Source organism: Rhipicephalus sanguineus, chromosome 7 (genome assembly GCF_013339695.2).
Source record: "Rhipicephalus sanguineus isolate Rsan-2018 chromosome 7, BIME_Rsan_1.4, whole genome shotgun sequence".
NCBI lineage: Eukaryota > Metazoa > Arthropoda > Arachnida > Ixodida > Ixodidae > Rhipicephalus > Rhipicephalus sanguineus.
The window spans coordinates 100,298,433-100,320,050 of NC_051182.1; the positions used below are offsets into that span (position 1 = coordinate 100,298,433).

At 45.4% G+C, this 21,618-nt stretch overlaps 1 protein-coding gene across 1 annotated transcript in view; it reads right to left on the bottom strand.

Annotated features, from left to right (window-relative positions):
* LOC119399668 (rac GTPase-activating protein 1-like) overlaps positions 1-21,082 on the bottom strand; it is a 40,525-nt gene extending 19,443 nt beyond the window's left edge. Inside the window, 11 exon segments of the mRNA XM_049417455.1 lie at positions 905-965; positions 967-1,014; positions 2,501-2,573; positions 4,431-4,606; positions 7,566-7,801; positions 10,842-11,043; positions 15,533-15,695; positions 15,985-16,106; positions 17,395-17,455; positions 18,564-18,708; positions 20,992-21,082. Coding sequence (XP_049273412.1) covers positions 905-965; positions 967-1,014; positions 2,501-2,573; positions 4,431-4,606; positions 7,566-7,801; positions 10,842-11,043; positions 15,533-15,695; positions 15,985-16,106; positions 17,395-17,455; positions 18,564-18,708; positions 20,992-21,082 — 1,378 coding nt within the window.
* Between the last annotated feature and the right edge of the window lie 536 nt (positions 21,083-21,618).

Here is a 21,618-nt window from a genome sequence, read left to right on the forward strand (position 1 = left end):
AGATGGCATTGTCGTGGAAAGCCTTGTAAATTATAATACCACTAGGTTTTCTAGCTTGATAACCGTCTTCTGCCTAAAATTCGCACAAACTACGGTAAGTTCACTACCACATTTGCGGGAATCAAGCTGTGGAATTCCCTTCCTCACGTAATAAAATCATCAACCACGGAACATGCATTCAAAAACCAAGTAAAGAATTATTTTTTTGCAACAATTGTCTTCATCTTAGCAACTGCTTTTTAATGTAGCGATAACAATTGCTACATGTTATATTGTTCTTATGTCTTGTATTGGAACTTGCGATTGTTTGTTCTTTAGAGTTTCCTTTTTTGCCTCGCTAAACATATATGTACTTTTCACTTTCGTTTTTTCGCATTGTGCATTTTTTTTCTCACCGAAGATACCGTAACCACTGAATAATGTATATTTTGTTTCTTCTCCCGTTAACATCTTGTATGGGAGCCCCCCTGACAGTTTCTAACTTTGGGGCTCCTTGTGTATTACCAATCTTGTACACACTTTCCTGTAACTGACGTCGTTATTGAATAAACTTGAACTTGAAACTTGATCACAGAGGCAGTGCAAAACTAGGCGAGGTGCAGAAAGCTTGCAAAGCCTCCGATCCAGGAGGTAGTGCAAAACCACGTTAGATGCAGAAAGCTTTCGGAGGGGGGTGGGGGAGGACCAACGCATCGACTGAGAACTAAAAGAAGATGGCTTTCGCCTTCGAGTCGTCTTAGGCGAAGGCGTGAGGGGCTCTGTGAGTTTTTTTTATCTCCTTGGATTACGAACAAATCTGAAAATTTATTTCCAGAGCACTCCTTGGATGCCACCTAGGGTACTTGCATAATCGAAATTTCTGATGGGGCCTGTCTAAGTCTCGCCTGAAGGATGAAAGCGTCACCTGTTGCGCTGACGAAAGTGTGCCACAGCGACTTGGTGACGAGGCTCTCACGAAGCGACCGCTAAGAAGTCCTTGAGAACTCCGCAGACGGCATAGATGTCAGCCTTGGACTGAAACAAAGGAAAGAAAAAGATTGATGAACAGCTAGTCACGCAACCCAATCCATGAAACAAGAAACTAAGCGAGTAAGAAATGGTGCTCACAAAGTCACGTGCAAGTTAGGATCTCGTTGCCAGCACTGGAATAGCCGGAAATTGTTTTCGAGGGGTGGGGGTCGTGTGGGCCACACATGTGTGCACATATACACACACGCACAGAAAATGTAAAAATATGGGGGGAGGTTTGAACACCTCGGGCAAACCACCCCGTGGGCTACGTCACTGGTTATCAGCTATTTGCTGACACACACACACACGCGCACCCCCCCCCCTCCCACACACACACACACACCAAGAAAACTTACCAGTATTTGCCCGTGTAAATTAAATAGTGCGCATCCCCAAGAACAGAAGCTTATTGGGAGACAGTAAAACAGCCCATGTCCTTACACACTTCGCTGAAACGATGAATGCAGTGATACCTACTGCATGAAACCCATTATGCTCACATAACCTTCGGGCTGTACGGCAACGGCGCGGGCACGTCGAAATTCAGTGCTGCGAAAACTTTTGCATTTGGCTGTGTGTATCCACAAATTCTATCTAGAAGTAGCACGATGAAAAGGATGAAGGTCCCATTTGTTTTACACTCTCACGATAGCTAGCCAATCGTGTTCAATATTCACATTGAAGGATTGGACTGAGGTCCGCATACGATATGTCATCGTATATGTATTAGCCTACTAGCCCTTCGAAGCACGCAGGACATGTTGATGTACCCAGAATCGAGTGCTGTATGCATTGGAAGACAGTGGAGGACAATCGCAATTTCACAGTCACTCTCACGTGACAGAAGGCCACTGAAACCGATTAATGTTGACCGCTAAGGTTAGACACAAAGCGTGGCTAAAGCCAGATGCTTGCATCTTTAGACGTCACTTATTCGAGCACTGCACGAGAACAATTTGCAACATTGCAATGCTACAATTAACAGCAGTATTTTAAGGCGGTGATAAGACTGTTGCTTGATGCGGTAGGCATTTTCAGCCATTTATTCGTTTACATAATGCACAGCACGTGATGCTAGCATGATGTGGCAGAGTGAATAACTTGATTACACAAAATACACGACCAAATATCGGTCAAGATATGGCCATGGTAAAACATACGATTCGTTGCTGCAGTGGACAGTACAATAGAGATGATTTATTAGAAGGGTTATGCAAGCTGCGACTAAGACATCTTGAGTGCATGCCAATGTGTATATTTTTGCACGCATGCATCATAAGAGTACTGTTATGTATTATTATCGAGGCTATGTGTTTTCCAAAACATTGCATGTTTACAGCCACTTAAACGACAGTTAAACATGCCTTTATTCTTGTGCTGAGGAAGTCTACCAGTATGTCTTGTCTTTTAGTAAATCCAGTGATTAATAATGCAGTTTGCATTACATAACGACACATTATGAAAGTCCTTTAAGACCACACCAACTTACCAAGTTCGGGACACCCTTGCCTTGCTGGAAGCGTTCCCTTATTTCACGCACCTCACGTTCCGAACCAGATACCCTGGATAAGAAAAAATGCGATCAGATTTATCTGGCGTTTTCGACGCATATAGATGAAACGAGCGATAGAAAAGCAGCAAACTAGCCATGAATCACTGCTTCAAAAATGTGGCCAAGCCATTACACACACGAGTAATCTGAATGGAGAGTGAGTTTGTTATGTTAGCGATTTGATCAGCTCTACTTTGAATGCCATGTTACATTGCAGGCCAATTATTCTGCAGAAAAGGCCTTGTTGAATAATCGACTCCTCACCTCTGACTAGGTCATCTGTGCCACTCCCCAATGCACTGAACGCCACGGCACTTAGTATTGCCACGTGCACTAATTTAATTTGATGCGATTGAGTTTACCCTAAAGACTTAACCACTGCTCGGTGTCTACTCCATGCCGCAATGTATGGGAACTTCGATTGTTTTAGAGTATTCTGATAAGATTGCACTCACGACACGAGTTTATCCAGGGACTAAAGTGAGCCAGCGATAATGCTGCAATTTTGTATCATTCATGTATAAAAGATGAGTCGTTGTGTTGACGATCAGATTATGATAACGGATGTCGTGCTCGCAGCTTTTCCTGCACTTAGTTACTTCTTTACCCAATACAAGGTTTCATCTTTACCACTTGCATTTTGCTTTCTTCATGGTCACAACCATGTGACAGTATATATACAGTGTGAAACATCAAAACTGCCATGCTATTAGATAGAATGCTTTATACAGACGTCCCATTTCATTACTCACCATTCCCTTTACCTCAATCAAACATAAGACAGGCTCATCACAATAAGTTTAACATTATTCCGGGGGTGGTTGAAAAATCCCGATTTGCCTCCAAATGTAAAGTCTTCAGATGTTTTGTGCTCAGTTTGAAAGATATTTTAAAATGTAAACAATGCATCGTCTAACAATGTATGCTAAAACAATGCATCCTGCAAGACAAGCGTGTACCTCGCAATTTATAAACGTGTTCAAAGAAGTGTTTATTTGCCAGTGCATTGTACTGTTTAGTATATTAGTATATTCAGTCTATGGATCTACAGCTAACCAACGGTTGTGGACCCTGATGCATTTTACATCATTTACTCCTTTCAAAAAGAAAGTGTGGGGGGAAGCGGTGGTATGAAATGAATATGAATGTTGCCACGTTAAAGGGACAACACGTGCTTGAGAATGCCCGATATCCCAATAGTACTATTAAGCGTCAGTGCTAGCCTGACAACATAATGACTCATCGGTGTAATTCACTGTAGTACTCTGTACATAACTCCCAAGAAAATTATCATTGCACTACACTGTTTCAAGAGTGAATAAAATGCAACTTGAGCATTTATACGCGATTCTTCGAAAGAAATTTCACATTACCTTGACAATGACACTCGTATTCACTGCCAAGTTTTACGCTTGTCCGTCTCTGCACTGCCTGCTCACTCGCGTTTCCGCCGCATATTGTTCTCGCGAGGTGCCGTATTGGCTTTACTCGCTCTCAACATGCCCTAACTGCAAGCAACCGAAAATTCCTCATTCATGGACAAACGTTTATGCATTTGCAATGAGATTTACGCAGATGAACCATAGCACCGGCTGTAAAGAGTGGCGATAGCAATGGCCTAATGCAGCATCGCAAATTGCAGCATCGGGACGAACGATTTTAACTGCACTGGAGGTACCAGGACACCTTAAACAAGATCCTCTTCAAGTAAATTTTCTTGGCATGAAAGAAGCGCAACTTTAGTTTCTGGAATGGTAATGTAACAGTCTATGTTAGCAATATAGTATTTGCCTTTAGAGCCCTTCCTAAAGAAATAAGGTAGGTGGCAACACAATCTCATCTTGTGTAGACAAGAACGAATGCTGACCGGTAGATGCCCACACAATCCAGGCCTCTGCGTTCCACCTCCTGAATGCAGTGGACCACGAGTGCGGGCACCATGGGAGCTGTGGACGGTGCGTGGTCCGAGATGAGGGGGCCTCGACGGTTGCCGGCTCCGCCGCGCTTGGGAGTATCGCACACCGGGATGCAGGGCAGTGGCACCTGATGCAAAACGATTGCTTTTGTGCATATAGCAACACCGCGCAACGACAATAGTATGCAAGTTCAGGAGTTGAAAACTAACGCATTACTTAGAAGACCTGCTCTCCGCTGAAACTATGCCAGTTTACATCATGGGGGTGCCCACACCCCCTGTAAAGGCGCTTTCACCGTATGGCACCTGTGCGTTCTGCGGACGTAGTTGGCTTAATCGCCACCGAGCAAGAGTTGGCGGTGTACTCCCACGGTGGCACCAGTGCCGCCGTCACTGGAGCGAGGTTACCCTGGGTCATCAGGAGTGGTATTCCTTTTTGTGGCTTGGCACGACTGATGGATGGTCGTCTCTCGCAGGAAGTCCGTAGGGACGAGTCCGCGGCTCGTTCCCGCGGACTCCCGTCACGAGTCGAACAATGACGACGCCGCATACGCAGTACATTGTATGTGTTAAGTTGTTTGTGTGTGTTATATTGACATTCAATTGGGTTATTTGTCTTTTACCTCAGTTATTTGTAAGATTCGGCTTGCAGGCCCAACGTTGTGTAAAAGCAGCTTATAAATGCGCATGTGTTCAGTGCACTACGGCGCGTACTGTGTCCAATTTTCCGTGAGGCGTTCTCTCGAGACCCCACAACTTGTTTCAAAAACATCTTTTACATCAACCAGCTTTTGGGAAAGAGTTGTCCATTAGCCATCATATGCATCGTCTAGTGTTGACAATTGCGACAAAGCTCGAATACCTTCTGGTCGCATCAACACCTGCTTCGACTATTGTTCCAATAAACAAAGAGGAATGAAACCATGTCCCTGCCTCCATCACGGCCATCCCAACACCAAGAAAAATATTCAAGGGGTTTTGCGTACCGGAAGAGATTATGAGGCGCGGCATCATGAGGGGAGCTGAGATTTGTTTGACACCAAGGTTTTTTTTCAATTGTATGGAAATATAAATACCTATGTGAGCATTTTTGTTCATTTTGCCCCTCCATCAAAATGTGGCAACAGTGTCTGGAAATATAACCCTTGTCCTCATGCTCAGCAGCTCAGCACCACAGCCGGGATGCCACGACGGTAAGCGAGGCTGCTGTAATGTAGAACTTCATTGCCATTTGGCACAAACAGATTCGTTGTTTTCGAAAATGCGTTTTAAATGTACATTCATAATACCATTAATAGCAAGGATACTATTTACTTCATCATAAATGATTATTCGTTATATGAGTATTAGTTATACCGAGGCTGCCTAAAATATCCCAGTGAGAAATTGTACTGTTAGAACACGGAAACGAATTGTCGCATCTGGACAATTGCTTTTTCTTTTACAATTTGTTCCCCTTTTGGGCAGCTTTGGTGTTTCTTCTTCTCCGTCAGTGGCATAATTTTCTGCTCATTAAGTGTTTCTTCTAGTGCGTATGCCGAAAGGCACGAACAGCCCGTGCAGGACAAAAGGAGAAATTTAAAATGTGGTGGCTTTTACAAAGAAGAGTGTTGCTAGCTATTAGTTGTTCACCTGGCAAGCGTTATATCGCTATGTTGCTGCCAAGCGTAGATTGAAAAAAAGAAAGAAAAGTGTCATCAGTCTACATGCACCCAATGTAGCCGATTATGAGGAAGCACAGGAATTGCGAGGCGTGGTCTCGCAAGTGCCAATCATGCATATCGGTATCCTGCAAGCCTTGTGGATACCTTGGCTCTATAAATGCTGCAGTGAAATACACTTTTTCAGAAAAAGTTGCGGTGGCTTAGCTCGGCTACGCCAGGATATACGTAGCGTTAGCAAAGGTTCAGCTGATTATTCTTAGCTTTCCAGATTGTCTAGGATTATTAGCCGTCTTCTGTTCATTCTTCGTACGCTGAACCGCTAATTGCCAGGCAACTACTTCGGGATCCGATGAGATAAGCTTCTCGGCTCTTCTGCGCCGTTGAGCAGCATTTGCGCTCTCCTTCTCCATGGCGTTACCCACCTGCAAACGCTAGTCAGAGGGGCTATCAAGCGGCTCCAACGCAGTGTGAGACGGCGATTGCACAGCGAAGGCGAATAGCTGCGCGCGCTCCGGCACCAGTGTGTCTGCCGCGGCTACGACGCCACTCCCCCGAACGCGCAGACCAGCAGCGGCGAGCCGCGCGCGGCGGTGGCGGAGTGCGCGTGAGATGCCGGCTCCGGTGAGCCAGCTGTGTGACATCACTGATCCTCGCGCATGCGCAGCACGGCTCATGAGGATCCACGCGAAATCGGCTCCGGCTAGGCAAGTGTAGCTAACGCTACAAAAACAAACTTTACTGCTGATCTTCACGTCGGGTGCACAGGGGTGATGGAAAGAAATGCGAACAGTGAGGCATTTATGTTATCTGCTGTTTCGCATTTCTTTTCAAGCGGTTGTAACCTGGATGGTATTAAAATGTCGCTATTGTCACCCATGATACAATCAAGGACCACTCTGGCATCATTTTATCGCCATCAAGGTCAGATCGCGAGGGAGACAGCGCACCACACTGCTCGCGTTTCTTCCCCCCCCCCCCCCCCCTGTACATTATGTCGCACACTGTATTATACGTACTTATCCACACGATGCGTCACGACACCGCGCTATGACACTGTTTTACCGCACTACGACAATGTGTCATTTCAAGGACGGTATCACACTTGTCTTGTCATGCAATACAGTCCTGTACAAACATACAAGTTCTGTTTTACGACTCACATACGGAAGTCACGTGCCATAAAATATAAATTACAATCTTGTGAGAGACGCAAGAGAAGATGGAGGCTAGTAGAGATGAAAAATCCTTGAACAGGGGGTGTTGTTGTAGCCAACGTTTCGACAAATGGTCTAGTCTTCTCAAGTGAGCAATTGCTTCAAGCAATTGCTTCAATTTCTTGAAGAAGACAAGCTCACTTGTTGACGTGTTGGCTCCAGCGACAACCCCTGTTCAAGGATTTTTCGCCTCGTAAGAGAGCACCGACCTGGTTCTTGCACTCCGGGTGGCAGATGGCATTGCAGCGGCTGCACCTGTAGACTGTCCTGTAGAACTTGATGCGCTTGCCGCAGGGACCGCACGTCTCGGTCTTGATCACCGTCTTGGGGCAGAAGGTGTGCTGTCGGGAGAGCAGCTTCTCGGCCGAGTTGCTCCGCCTCGGCATGGCGGCACTGGCTGCTGCCATCACGCGCCTCTGAGCAACCGGTGTGTTCGGTGCAGATCCTTCGATGCCCCAGCCGCAAGAAAAAGGAAAATGCAGCATGATGAGCAATCATCCACTGCCACTCTGGTGCTGCGCAACCATCCAGCGTAGCAACATTGGCAGCTACGAGCAAAAAAAAACCCTGCTCATGGAACATCTACACCATAGAATTTCATTCATGATAGCACACTAGAGGGGAATCTGGTGCCTGTGTCTGGGAGCTGCAACGCATGACGCTTCAGCCAGCATGGGATTAATGGGTAGTCATGGATTTCCCTAAGCTTCGCTCTTTCAGCTCCGTGTGGTCTGAAGCCGCTTTGTCGCAAGACTAAGTTCAACAAAAGTTCAGCAGTCCCACTTCATCACCTTGACCTTCTTAGTCTCGCCAATTCAAATCAGCTCACGAGGTTCACTTCGAGCTGCTCTTTCATTCGAAACAAAAACCAAAACGCCACAATAAACAAAGCCACAAGTGCGTTTGAAGCCGCAAGCACGAAGACTAGGCAAATCGACGTACTACCCACCATTCCCATAATAGCTGAACGATCGCATCGCCACATCTCCCTCTAGTAAATATTGTAGGAAACTATGATCTAGATCACGCCCCAATACATGCCGCATTTTCTTAGGTATAGCCCACACACACACACACAAAAAAGAGAAAATGCGGAGGTAATGTCTGTGTGCATGCCGTGCGCGACTTTGGGTGTGCATGGAAGCTTCACAGCAATGCTTCACGGCAACGCAAGGAAAGCAGCAGTGAAGGTGATCGCTGCACTTGAAGGTGTTTTGGGACGGGGGAGCGACAATGGTGACCAAATCTTAGTGAAAGTAAAGTTTATTCAATCTTCGAGCATAATTGGTGCGTTCATTCCTATCAAGGTGTAAAACGCATTTGCATGATTGAAATGTGCGAATAATCAGCAGAGACCATTTTAAAAATTTCTTCCGGAAGTTTAGTTGGGACTACGAGTTATACGCAGGGGTCGGTTATATGCGAGAAACGCTACGTGCAGCACCATTTTATAGACTAATAGGACATCCGTTAGACATACAGCTTTGGCACTGAAGATGTTCCAAGGATCTTGGCCCACACATGAATCACTGTCCTCCTGGTGGACAGCGATCAGTTTCCTTGGGAAAATTTTAGATTAGAGCCTCAACTAGCCTGTGACTACAGGCTCGACCAGATTTTAGGGGCGAAGCTCCTTAAGGCGGCACCCGTTCGTCCCTCGTAGTCGTAGTAGTCGTAGTGCGTAACCAGTCTTACGCTTTGACCTCCAAGGTGGTGCCGGTGGGAGATTTTTCCTGTGCGTTGTTGAACAATAAAAAATTCGCAGCGTGCGCGTTAACTAAAAGCCGAATTCTTCTGTCTCTCATTCCCCATTAGCAGCCATTGGCATGTTCCAGTAGGAAACGTTAGTAGAAGTAGAAGTGTAAGTGTTAGCTAAAAGCCGACTTTTTCTGTCTCTCATTCCCATTAGCAGCCATTGTTTACCTCCAAGGTAGTGCCTGGTGAGATTTATCCTGTGCGTGATTAAACGATAAAAATTTTGTTCAAAACACCGTTGATTGATGAAATAAACCAACGAAAGACGCCAGATGTTTTGTAAAAGCAAAACGAAAGAACGCCAGATGTTTCTAAAGCAAAACGAAAAGACGCCAGCTGCTTAACGAAAGACGCCAGATGTTTTCTAAAGCAATGGTTTTCTAAACAATGAAAATTCACAGCGTACATGTAAAATAAAGTGAGCTGCAAGTCGTCATAACTCATCGAACCTTTAGTACAAACGCGCCCGATCTCACGTCGGTGATGATGTACTGGGCAGAATTCACGGAAGATTCACGGTTTACCGATGAACCTCCGCAGCTTCGCCCACTCATCATCATTCACTCCGTGGATATGCTGTGATTTTTTTGTGTACTTTCATTAGCGATCACGCGATCACGAAAAGGTGGTTACGTTTGAGTGCTCAATATCTCATTGCCAGTCAACTGATTTTCACTGTGTAGCTTCCAACCGAACAACGAGACTATGAGGGATACTGCATTAGATATGCTTAGGGTTACTTAGTTTCGAAGCCATCAAAGCTGGCAATAGAATCAGACCTGCAAGGCAACAGGTCTTGTCGGAAGGATCACACTGAGAGTTTCATAGCAGGAAATAAGAAACAAGTGGAACAGAACGAATAAGAATACAAGATAATAAGGGTCTGCAATGTAAAATAACACGCTTGTTTTCAATATCTGTCACGATGTTGCTCAAAAATAATTTTTCAATTTACTTGCATGCTGAATGCTGGTGGTGGCGAACATACATGGTCAACAAAACTTCAGGCATGCTTGCACGTGTCTTAATGTTGATGTACAGCATAAACACAAACCAAGTTAAATATTGACACGTGTACTTGGTCTGTTTCTTTACGAGCACGTTTCACTGAATAAAATGATTGCACATGTTATAGTTTGGCGCAAGCTTCGCCCGATTGTACAGGAGCATTCTTGGGTGCTTCCGAACGTTCTGAGAATGCACGTGCAGCATTTACAGTTGGGTAGAGTATGGAACTCACACGAGCACGAGCGATAACACGAATATGCGATGGCGTATGTAAAAAGCCCCTGCGTTTCATGAAAGATCAAACTATCACCAACCGTGATGTGTGGTGGCCGCTACTGCACTGAGTGTGCTTTTTTTTTGCTAAGCATAGGCTTGCCCAGTAAAGAGTAATCGTAAGCTTATTGACTGCTGCATTCTTCAACATCAAAACTATGTGACAATACACAGCAAGCAGAAGCATATCAATGTCAGTAGAATAGCATCATATCAAAATGTTAAACTGGTCGTTACGTCAAATGTAACTAGAATAATCGCTGAAAAGAATCAAGCAAGAGCTACCACATAAGGCTCAGGCGCTGAGGTGCCGCATTTGCATTCAAGCAATGCGAAGTGCATGGCTGGAGAGGTAAATTTTGTATTACCGATTCCAATGAGATTTTTGAATGAATGAACAAGCCGGAACTAAACGATGCATGCCATGTGGCTGTCAAAATATTACCAACCACTAGAGTATTTCGGCGTCATCGTGGGTGTCGAAGAAGCGGGTGTCGGTGGTGGTGGTGGCGGCGGTGTCGGCATGGCCGGCACAGAGGGTGTCGGTGGCTGCGCGACAACCCGTGTAGTGGCCACTAGGTCCTGGCCATCAGTGATGGTTACAGTTGTGTGCACCTCACTTACACGAGGCTGACCCCCCTCATCGTTTATCTGGAATGCAAGAACAGGTTCCTACCAAATCAAACGTACTTCAGCGACATTACTTGTTTGGCAAATCAATTCATATGTAGGTGGAAGGTACTGTAGTGAACGCATCTGCTCTAATGCCAGGAGGAGGCAATCACCACAAGTATAAAAAATAAGGGCATGCAAAGGACATGTGTGTACCCGGTTGTCTGTTCTGCGGCTCACGTGTCAGCTGTCTTCCTTTTGAACTCTACAAGACAGTCGAATAAACATGAACACACACAAAAAAACGAGCTACAACAGTTTGCAGCATCTTTCGTTGCTTTCCTGTTTTGTCATTCTGAGCAATGTTTTCATTGATGTGACCAGGTATGGTGCATAAAGAGGCTTGTTGAAGTGCGAATAAACTCAGTTGTAAGCACGGAAAGCAAAAGGCGGGAACCGAACGCGAACTTGAAGTACTTTTCTTTAAGAAAGCCGCAGACAAGTGCGCGAGCAAGCCTGCAGTTTTATTAACCGACACCGATTTCGATTTTCCAGATGTTTTTTGTTAGCCTTGTCGTTTTGCCCTCACATGCTATTCCCACGCTTTTTGTTAGTCATTTTTTCATCTTTGACGCTCTCTTATTTATCACACGACTAAGGCAGTTCTTGTTTTCACATTGTGAGGTATGTCACCTTGGCGCAGGGTTCTTTTGAAGTACATTGTTCAGAGTATTTGGTCTTGTTACGACTGCATGTTTTGTGCTAAGTACATAAGCCAGCCGTCGGTTTTAATAACTTACGCATATATCGATTCTTTAGATGATTTCTTTTTAGTCGTTCCATCCTCACGTGCATTTTCCGCGTTTTCGTTTGTCACATGTTCATATAGCTACCCGCGCACTTTTGCTTGTCACCAGGACCGGATTGTTACACCCTGCGCCTGTTCGGTTTTGCTTTCTGAAGCCAGGTTTTTGTAGTATAATTTCGGTGTTATCAGTCTTGCCAACGCTTGTTTAGTTTGCTTTGTGTAACATGGGTGCGCATCAGCGCTAGCATTTTGTCCTGTTTGTAGACATGCGACTATTACGGCGAAAGCCTCAGATTCCTAAACAAACGGCAAAATTTAACGGCGTCTCGCGTCGGCGGCGTCAAGACAAGTGATGCAAAAAATCACCATGACGTGATGACGTCACCTTATGACGTCATAGTACCGTCGTGACATCACTGTGACGTCATCATACGTTACTATGACATCACGGTGACGTCACCGATGACGTCATCACTTGGTCAGAGGTGTAGCCATCACAAAGACAGTGCAAAACCAGTTGAGGTGCCTCCGATCCTGGAGGCAATGTAAAACCACGTTAGGTGCGGAGCTTTGGGTGTGTTGCTGGGCAGGATCAATGCATCAGGTGAGAAGAAAAAAAAAAAAGATGGCTTTCGCCTTCGAGTCGTCTTATATGCATAAGGGACCCTGTGAATGTTTTGTCCACAGCATCTTGTTTGCTTTCCTGTTATTTTGTCATTCTTGCCAATGTTATGGGTGATATGGCCAGGTATTGTGCATAAAGAAGCTCGTTGAAGTGCAAATAAACTCATTTGTAAGTCGGCGCTCGTTTCTGTATATCTGTCTTCTATCATCGTCTAAGTCACGCAGTATTAGTCCAAGGATGTAGTGCCCCAGAGCATTCTTCCTGCAGTGTTGTCTTCTCTTCTAAAGGAACAATACAGTGGTTTCTTTTCTGATTTTATTGTTTATGCGACAGATGCCACTATTGTCTCCTCGCAACTTTCTTGCTCAGCCTGCAGACACAATGACTGCAATCGGCCTCTGTCCCCGCCTTTGCATATCGGCAGCCTGTCGTATGACCGTCTACCTGGCCTGCGTTGCTCGGACTCCTCAGGCCCCATGTCTGAGCCTCCCTCATGGACTTTACACACGCGCAGGCATAGGTTGACAGCAAATGCAATGCCACGGTAGCTTTCGGACATGGCTACGTTGCAAATTTCGATTTCGAAGGACCCAAAAGATCATTTCTCAATTAACTCTTTCCCTACCGTGAAAAATGAAGGAAATTGCACGAAATTGACCAGAATTATTTTTTCGCTCAATTTGTAGAGATTTCTTTTTTTTTCGGAATATAACTGTACCATTATTTCAATCTAATGGAGTTCCCTTATTTCACTGACTGAGTAAAAAAGATAGCACGAAGATGGCTTCACCGCATGGCAATACAATGAAAGATGACAATAAAATGAAAGCCGAGACACAAATGGCCCAACATGCGCAAGTGTGGCCATCTAGCGTCAATATTAATGGGAACTAACCGACAATAATGCCAAGGAAAGTATAAGGGATGTTTTTTGTAGTAATTAAGATATAAATGTGAAGAAAGTAAAGTGGACGAAACGATAACTTGCCGCTGGCAGGGACCGAACCTGCGACCTTCGAAGAACGCGTCCGATGCTCTACCACTGAGCTACGGCGGCGGTCATCCTCCCGTCTACTTTCTGGGGTATATATGTGCGTTTAAAACTAGGAGTGTTAGCGCCTATCGCAGCCATGGCGGCGAGTGTGGAACACTTTTTCTGCCTATTGGTGTCACGTAGCACGTGAACTTTTACGAGCTAGCAGCTGACCAATAATCGCTCGCATACTACCTGAAGGCATCAAGTCTGCCAGGACGAGACCCTTGCTATGAATGAAGGAAAGAAGATGGCTTTTCAAGGGCTCGTTTTTCTTTTCTTAGACACAATATTAATGAGAACAGACAATAATGCCAAGGAAAGTATAAGGGATGTTATTTGTAGTAATTAGGATGTAAATGTGAAGAAAGTAAAGTGGACGAAAAGATAACTTGCCGCCTGCAGGGACCAATAACTTTCCGCTGGCAGGGACCGGCAGCGGAAAGTTATTGGTCGGTTGGGTTTCGGTTTCGATGTTGCGCTTTTTTTGCTTATTTAAAATTATTCTCCAATTTGCCTAGTATTTCTGCTATCGGGCCGTTCAGAGGAGCGTCTCAGGAAAATAAAAGCACCATTACTTTGACATGGCCAAAAAATCGCCGGAGTTGGCCTTTAAGCATTCATAAATGAATAACTAATTCTTTTATGCGGCAAAATTACGATACGAGTATTAGGCATGTCGTAGTGATGGGCTTTCGACCATCTGATGTTCTTTAACCTGGACTACAGCGCACAGTACACGGGCCTCTAGCATTTCACCTACACTGAAATGCGACCACCGCGGCCGGAACAGAGCCTGCGACCTGAAGGTAATACTTTGTGACATGCATTACAACAGACTGTCAATAAATGCACGAAATTTGCACAATTTTATGGCAAGGTTATAGACTCAGTTTATAGCAAGTTAAAGTGTCAGAACACTCTGTAGTGTATTTTGTACCAAATATTCCGGTTACAGCATAGTTTTTATCTAATTATTGTACATTTACTTGTGCCATATTTCTTCATTAAATGAAGTTAATGGCCAACTCAAATTACATGCAATCGTTATTTGCTGACGGCAAGCAATATTATAAAATAAAAACATCTTGAAATTTCTCCCGAAACGCCACTCGTCCAGGATCTCGTAAACACTGCACTGCCTTCAAGGTCACCACGCGTAGCACAACATTTCAACCAGAAGTGATATATAAAAGCTTAAGGCAACAATGATGTTTAATTCGCCATGAGCTCAGTGTTCATGATCTCTTTACTGTCACTAGCGCACATAAATGGCAAGAAGTTTGAGGACGCTTGAGTTTCGCTTTCAGGAGTAGAACGCGATTGTGCAATCGGACCGTGTTCGTATCGCCATCCCAATCGCTAGCCTCGCTTCGCTTCTCGGTGGACACCTCAACCATGCCGCAAGAAAGAGGAACGTCTGTGGGCCTGTAAATTGGCCCCTTCAAACTACCGTCGAATGCCTACTTCGAGTAGAGTGGCGATGTGCCCACTATGCCAGAATTCTTCCTTTTGTGAATTGGCGAAGTGCCCACCACGTGCCCATAAGGCGACGCGCGAACCTACGCGGCTGCACACTTTGTTGATGCTGTTGCTGTTAATGATGATTAAAAACGCATGTGAACTTTGTAATTGGTGGGCCTTTAAACCAGCCACTTGTTGCGCAATGCATGCTATCCTACGCGTCTGCCATGCAATACTACGTACAAGCATTGACGAGATTTGTGCAGTGTATGACATAAGTTTTTTTCCGAAACAGTTTCAAGCAGTGGCCTAGCTGTGTGGTAGAACACCTGCCTGCCATGCACAAGTCCTGGATTCGAAAACCACTCGAACCGAACATTTTTATTGTTTATTTGAATCTCTTTTCACTTTCGCTCACGGACCAAGTTGATTTTTCGCTCACAACGAACGACACCCATGCTGACACCCCGACACCGGAATTCCAGTGAAACAAACTCTTTAACGCTATCGCGTTCAAGGAAAGTTGCATCTCCAAACGAGGATGCTGTGTTGCAAAGCAGTAAACAAATGAATAATTGAACAAAGTATAAAGACCAACCTTTGATTTCTTTCCAAGCGGCGACAGGCCGTCGAAGAAGTTGTGCCGACGCTTGCCCTGCGAGCCGGGCGTGTCGAAGCAGCCAGCCGAGTCCTCACTGGCATCCAGGTCGTCTCTGGAAGGGGACAGCACTGAGCCGACGGACTCGTCGATGATGCTCATCCTGGAAATGAAAAAAAAATTAGACCCTTGAACAACTGCAGCGAAGTCTTATGTGACCTTCATGGTTCCTCTAGGTAGTATGCAAGTGTGGAGGACTCTGCTTGAATCAACACCCTTAAGACTAGTAACAAGCCAGTAACACGCTGAAGAGGTATACTGGAAGAGTAATTTTAATGCAGGCATATTCATCTCGCGCAGCTATGCTAGCCTCCATGAAAAGAGTGGCTATATCCACCCCTGGATACGACAGACTATTACAGTGCGCGTACTTGAGGTATTGCTTAACTGACCTGACCGGGTGATCCGGGGATCCGTTGCGAGTAGGCATGATAGCCGAGAGTTTCTCGGCCGTCTCGTCACAAATCTCGCCGTTCTTGGCGAGGAGGTCGCGCACCTGCTCGAGTTGGCGGCTCTGAAGAATAACGAGCAAAGCGAATGTTAACATGCAGTCAACGACCTGACGGTGAACAGGTAACCCCTTAAATGGACTCCGCAACACTTTTACAAATAATCATCGAATGACATCACTACCGGGATTTATGGCCTCACGAATCTATAGCCACAATTTTTTTTCAAGTTCGTCAAGTAAGAGCAATGTTACAGGGATTTTTCGGATATGATTTAAGCATTTCCTTTTTTCTTTACTCCCAACGAGGCCGCTGAAAGCTACACAGTAAGGGGAGGGGGGGTTGATGACAATGGGGCAATATTGACGTTAGCGTATGTCATAACCTCAGGAAATTTTTCTTCTTTTTCTCTTTGAACGCGTCGACAGCTCACTTTTGGTGCGGTGACGAGCGCGCTGCTGTGAAATTATAGCACACTACTAACTGCGGGGCTGGAACATGGTGGCATCCCACGGCGGCGACGGCAACCATGCAGCACACGAATACTTATATCAGCCAATGGCCGTGTCCTCCCCTCCTCAGAAATATGGGGCCTGTTGACGGAGTAATTCGTTTATAGAAGAGCGAGCGATTTCTAGCTCTCTTTGAAACGTAATTGTTAATTTCCTGCCATGTGAAGCGCTACAATATTTGGCTCGCATGTTCGCAGGAGTCTTGACTACCAATGGGCAGCATTTTCTGACCATGGTCAAAAAGTGTGGCAGGGCCCCTTTAAAGGCCTTTGACCTACTCAGTCGCTCTTAACCGAAACTTTCTTTCCCACTCTCAACAACTCCACTTCTGCATGTATTTTAACGTTGTAGAACACAGAAATGTGTCATATATAGTTACCACTGAATGCAAAACATGCTGGCAGTACACATCCATAAATGAAAGTTGGAACTGCCCGCAGAAGGAGATTTCGGAGGCTCAGTTTTAAAAAGAAAATCAAGGATTATTTAGCACTAGTTTTAGTGAGAAGCGTTTGCCATTAGAAGAGTTACGAGACACTACTCCTAGAGAGCACTTACACCTTTCAAAATGTTTTTCTGTCCACAATAATCTTCGTCTGACTGGCTCGGATTTCCTTTCTCAAAAACTGCGCGATCTGTATTTTTCTATCAAGAATGTTACGTCGCAGCAATAGCCTGCATAATGTTCGTGATCTGGAAGTACCGGGCACATTGTGTTAATGAAAGGAAAAGCACGCAATACAGAGACGGTTACTGCTGCGGGACAGAAAAAGTGTGCAGTGCCTTTTTAGAGCATTGCGCCTTGCGTACACAATTCAAACGTTTTCCTGCCAAGCTTTACCTTATGCCGAGCCTCTTCTTCGCATCTTTCTCTGCGCAGCAACTCTTTGCGCAGGATTTCCCTGCGGCAAGCAGAGAGTTAAGCGGTTAGGTATCAGAAGCCAGAGTCACTGCAATAATATCGTATTCGCAAAATACTGCTGAGTATGTGTACATGTCACATTTATTCCGCGTTTTTCTTTTTCGTACGCGACTGTGCTTCAAAATGTGAATGTGGTCTGCGATTTAATTTTTTAGGTTAACATGAACCCTCTAATTCATGCTGTACCACAACATCTCATCTTTGTAATATATCTACAACGAGCCATATCGGCTATGGTTCCAGATGTATGTTCTCTAAGAAATATTGTACTACATCTTTTCAGTTCAAAACAATACAAAATCGGCAAATGAAACAAGTTGGGACTAATCAAGAGGTGTTCATTTTCCGCAGCTTTGCTGAGGCGTCAGCACAATTGCAGCCGACATGCTCTCATCTTTGGCAAATGAAAATGCAGCAGTGTGCGATGCAACGCACGCAGCAAGTCGCAAGTGGTGCTCTAAATACATGTTAGCATTTAGATAGCATGGTCAGGCTTTCGCATCGAAAAAGTGCAGATGGTATGTACAGTTGAAACTAGATTTAACATAGTGATGACTACCTTCGAGTTATTTAGTTGAATGAGGAAGTTAGTAAAACCGAGAAATTCATTTTTCGCTCCTTCGAAACCTAAAATCGTAACGTAGTGACACCCAAAAGCTACTGCGGCATCTTATTTGCCACTAACACACACCTGCGCATGTCAAAAGTCCACGAGGGCAGCATAAGAAATGACTGTTCCGACAAGAATAGTTTATTTCATATATTTTTCAACAGTTGGCTGTATTTCTGGAGGGCTGTCAGCCTGTCGCGGCGGCTCGCCAGCGCGAGCGTGGCCGCGCATCGACGGCACGCGACGTCAAAAGTGTTTGCAGCGGATGCAGGAGCACGTTTTCCTGTCCCGTTACTTCCCTTTCTCCACCTCCCCTTTACAACCCACTCTGGCCCTTCCACAAAGGCGCAGAGACGTGCCCCACCCCCTGATTAGCTCATCTAAAATCTTGTGTACGAGATCTTAGATGAGCTACAGAACTACAGGTTATGCAACACTATTCAGCAGCAGCAGCCCTAACTGGCAAGAAAATGCTTACTTAGTGTGGGCAAGCTTTCGCTCGAGCTCCACGTTGGTTTCCGTCAGCGACGCAATCTGCTTCTTGAGCTCGGCGTTTTCGAGGACGGCGGCATGCCACTGCTTGCGGCACGCTTCCTGGTTACGCACAAATTCCAAAATTAACTCTGAAAAATTCAAAACGAAATTGGTTTCAATAAAGCAAGTTATTCAAACACCGATGACAAAACTACTGCCACTAGTGCAAAAAAAAAAAATCAGTGGTAAAGGTACACGAATCAACTGTAAGTCTAACACTAGTATCATAAAGTTTTTAATTTATGCTAGTTTCGGGGATGGAGAGCATCAATAAATTTCTCGGAAGAAGATACGACCACATATTTATTTTCCCAGCTACTTGTCCGGATTGACTGCCCAAAATTCTGTACGTTGAATTTACCTTACTATGCAAGTTGACACAGTATCTAAACAAGACTACGGAGAGATCATATCTGGGGTTTAACGTCCCATAGACTGCGGACAGAATAAACAAGGCTGTGTGTGTGGGAATGAGCATAGACCTTGAGCCCACCAAGAGGAATGCGCTAATAATAATGCCTCTGGTTCTATGTGCCAAAAGCACGATATGAATATGAGGCTCGCCGTAGTGGAGGGCTTCGGAAATTTTGACCATTCGGTGTTCTTCAACGTGCACCGACATTGCACAGTACGCGGGCCTCTAGCATTTCGCCTTACAAGCAATGCACGAGAAGCCATGCGAGAACATGTGAGAGTAAAGTGATCGGCACATAGAAAGCTAAAATGACGGCTATTGCAAAAAGAGAAATAAGCTCTTCTTTAACATACAAACAAGTTTATGCGGTTAGAATGAGCAGTTCAGCACATTGTGAGGTTTCGTAGCGGCGAACACGTCCCAAGCCTTCAATTCGCAAACAACACACACACACAAAAAAACAAGCGTAGGATCTCGACAAATATAAGCATGTTATTCATGCGTACCACACACACACTTGTGAACTAGAGGATGGGGAGGAGGTTAATGACCTCCACTCTGTACTTAAAGGGGCCCTGCAACACTTGTCTGAGTTATAATGGAATTGTCTCACTATTAGCGCATGACGCTTCACGAACCACATGCCGCAAAAATTTTTGGAATCCGTCAAGTACGAGCGGAGTCACAGGGATTTGACGCACGCTTTAAGCACTTTCTCCTCTCGTACCAGCGAGAGCGCTGAAATATACGCATGGAGGGGGATGACAAGGGGGCAAGAAGATGCTTCCCTTCGTCAGCGCGCGTCATGACCATGAGCACTTTCTTTTTTCTTAGAACGCGCTGCTTACTTTCAGTGCGATCGCACGCGCGGGAAGGTGGCGGCACCTCGCGGTGGCGACGGTAAGTATGCAGCCCACAAAGTCTCAAGTCAGCAACCAGAAGTGGACTTCGGTATATGGCGCAGCAATTTGGGTATGTGACATTTGTAGAGAGGAGAGGGAGTGATTTCCAGCCGATTTTGAGAATTAATTGGAAATGGCAGGCCGCGTGCAGTGGTATAATATTTGACTCGCGTGTTCTTGGAAACCTGGGCTACCGATCGGCAGCGTTTTCCGACCATGCACAAAGTGTTGCAAGGCCCCTAAAATCAGTTTTTTTTTCTTTGTAGCGTCCACTGTACTGCAGATACTTCAGATGACATGACACTGACTTGTCGAATATCAGCGAAGTTCAAGATGAAACTTGAAATACGAGCGCGCATAGGGACGCAAGAAATCAGGGACAAGTGCTTACTACCAACTGAAGGTTAATTGGAAAGCAATGACATATATAGACAGATTGATAAACTCTTTGGGACAACATGCGAGGACACAAACGATAAAAAACACAAGTGATTAAATAACTGCCACACCTTGCCAAAGCCTGCACTGCCTTGTTGAAAATAGCTAACTCCTGCGGCATGTGCTGCGTTCAAGTTGAACAGTGTCAATTTGCAGTTCCATAAGCTCAGCACTGGTCAAGAAGAAATGACATAAAAACGCAGTTCTACATGCAGTAGTGGTAAATAATTATAGTCATAGAAACGGCTGAATCTGTGTCATGGTATATATGCAGCCATGCTCAATATGAATCAACGCGGGAGCGCATGGCATCACGATATCCAAGCTCACCCATGTCTTCCGCTAGCGCTTATTTCCACAACTAAACGCTGTTACAACACCCACGTGCCTAACACCCACTGCACAGTGGAGAAAGTGGGACCTACTATGGCAGGCTCTGGGGTTCAGTAAGACAGTCTGTTGTGCTAGCTGTTCCTGCATTTTAACGAAGAGAAATCAGCGCAAATAAAGATTGACACAAAGACGAGGCAGACAAGGACAGGTACAAGGACAGCATCTGTCGGGTTATCAGACAGCGCTCTGAGGTTATCGGCTCGAAGAAACAAACTCCCACTCACCTTCGGCTGCGGTGTCCGTGAACACGCTGTGCCTTCGACAGAAGTCATCAAACTGAGCGACCAGAGAAAGCCGAGAGTTGGCTGGTGACATGATCACGGCCCTTGAGAACGAGAGAAGAAGGGTCCAGGATTTTAGGTCATAGACTGCCCGTAGCCGAGAGCAATGCGTTATCGGTAAACTGCGACTACAGCCATGGCATAGCCAGATGGGGGGGGGCTCACCCTAGCCACCAGAAGTTCTTACATTACAAACCCAAGCACATAGACGAAGGCTGCGCCCCGCCACCCCCCCATGAATAGACTTCTGGTTACGCCCCTCTGCCACAGTTTACCGCACCTTAGGTTTAATGCTTCGTAGAAGGGGAAACGCGGGCTCCTATCAGCCTCTCAAATAGTCCAGTACGACAACAGCCAAATATAGTTCGACGAAAAGAAAAGGGGAAACGAAACGTCACTCTGGGTAGCGGACGAAACCAAATTCACATCAGTGTCGCTCATAGAGACGACTTAAACGCTTGACGCAGAATGAACGCACCTCTGCACTCGGGAGTCCCTCGAAGGAACGGGCCGGTGTGAAGCGATGCTTAAAAGCTAGAGGCGCTGGAACAAGCAGGTCGCCGCGGCCGT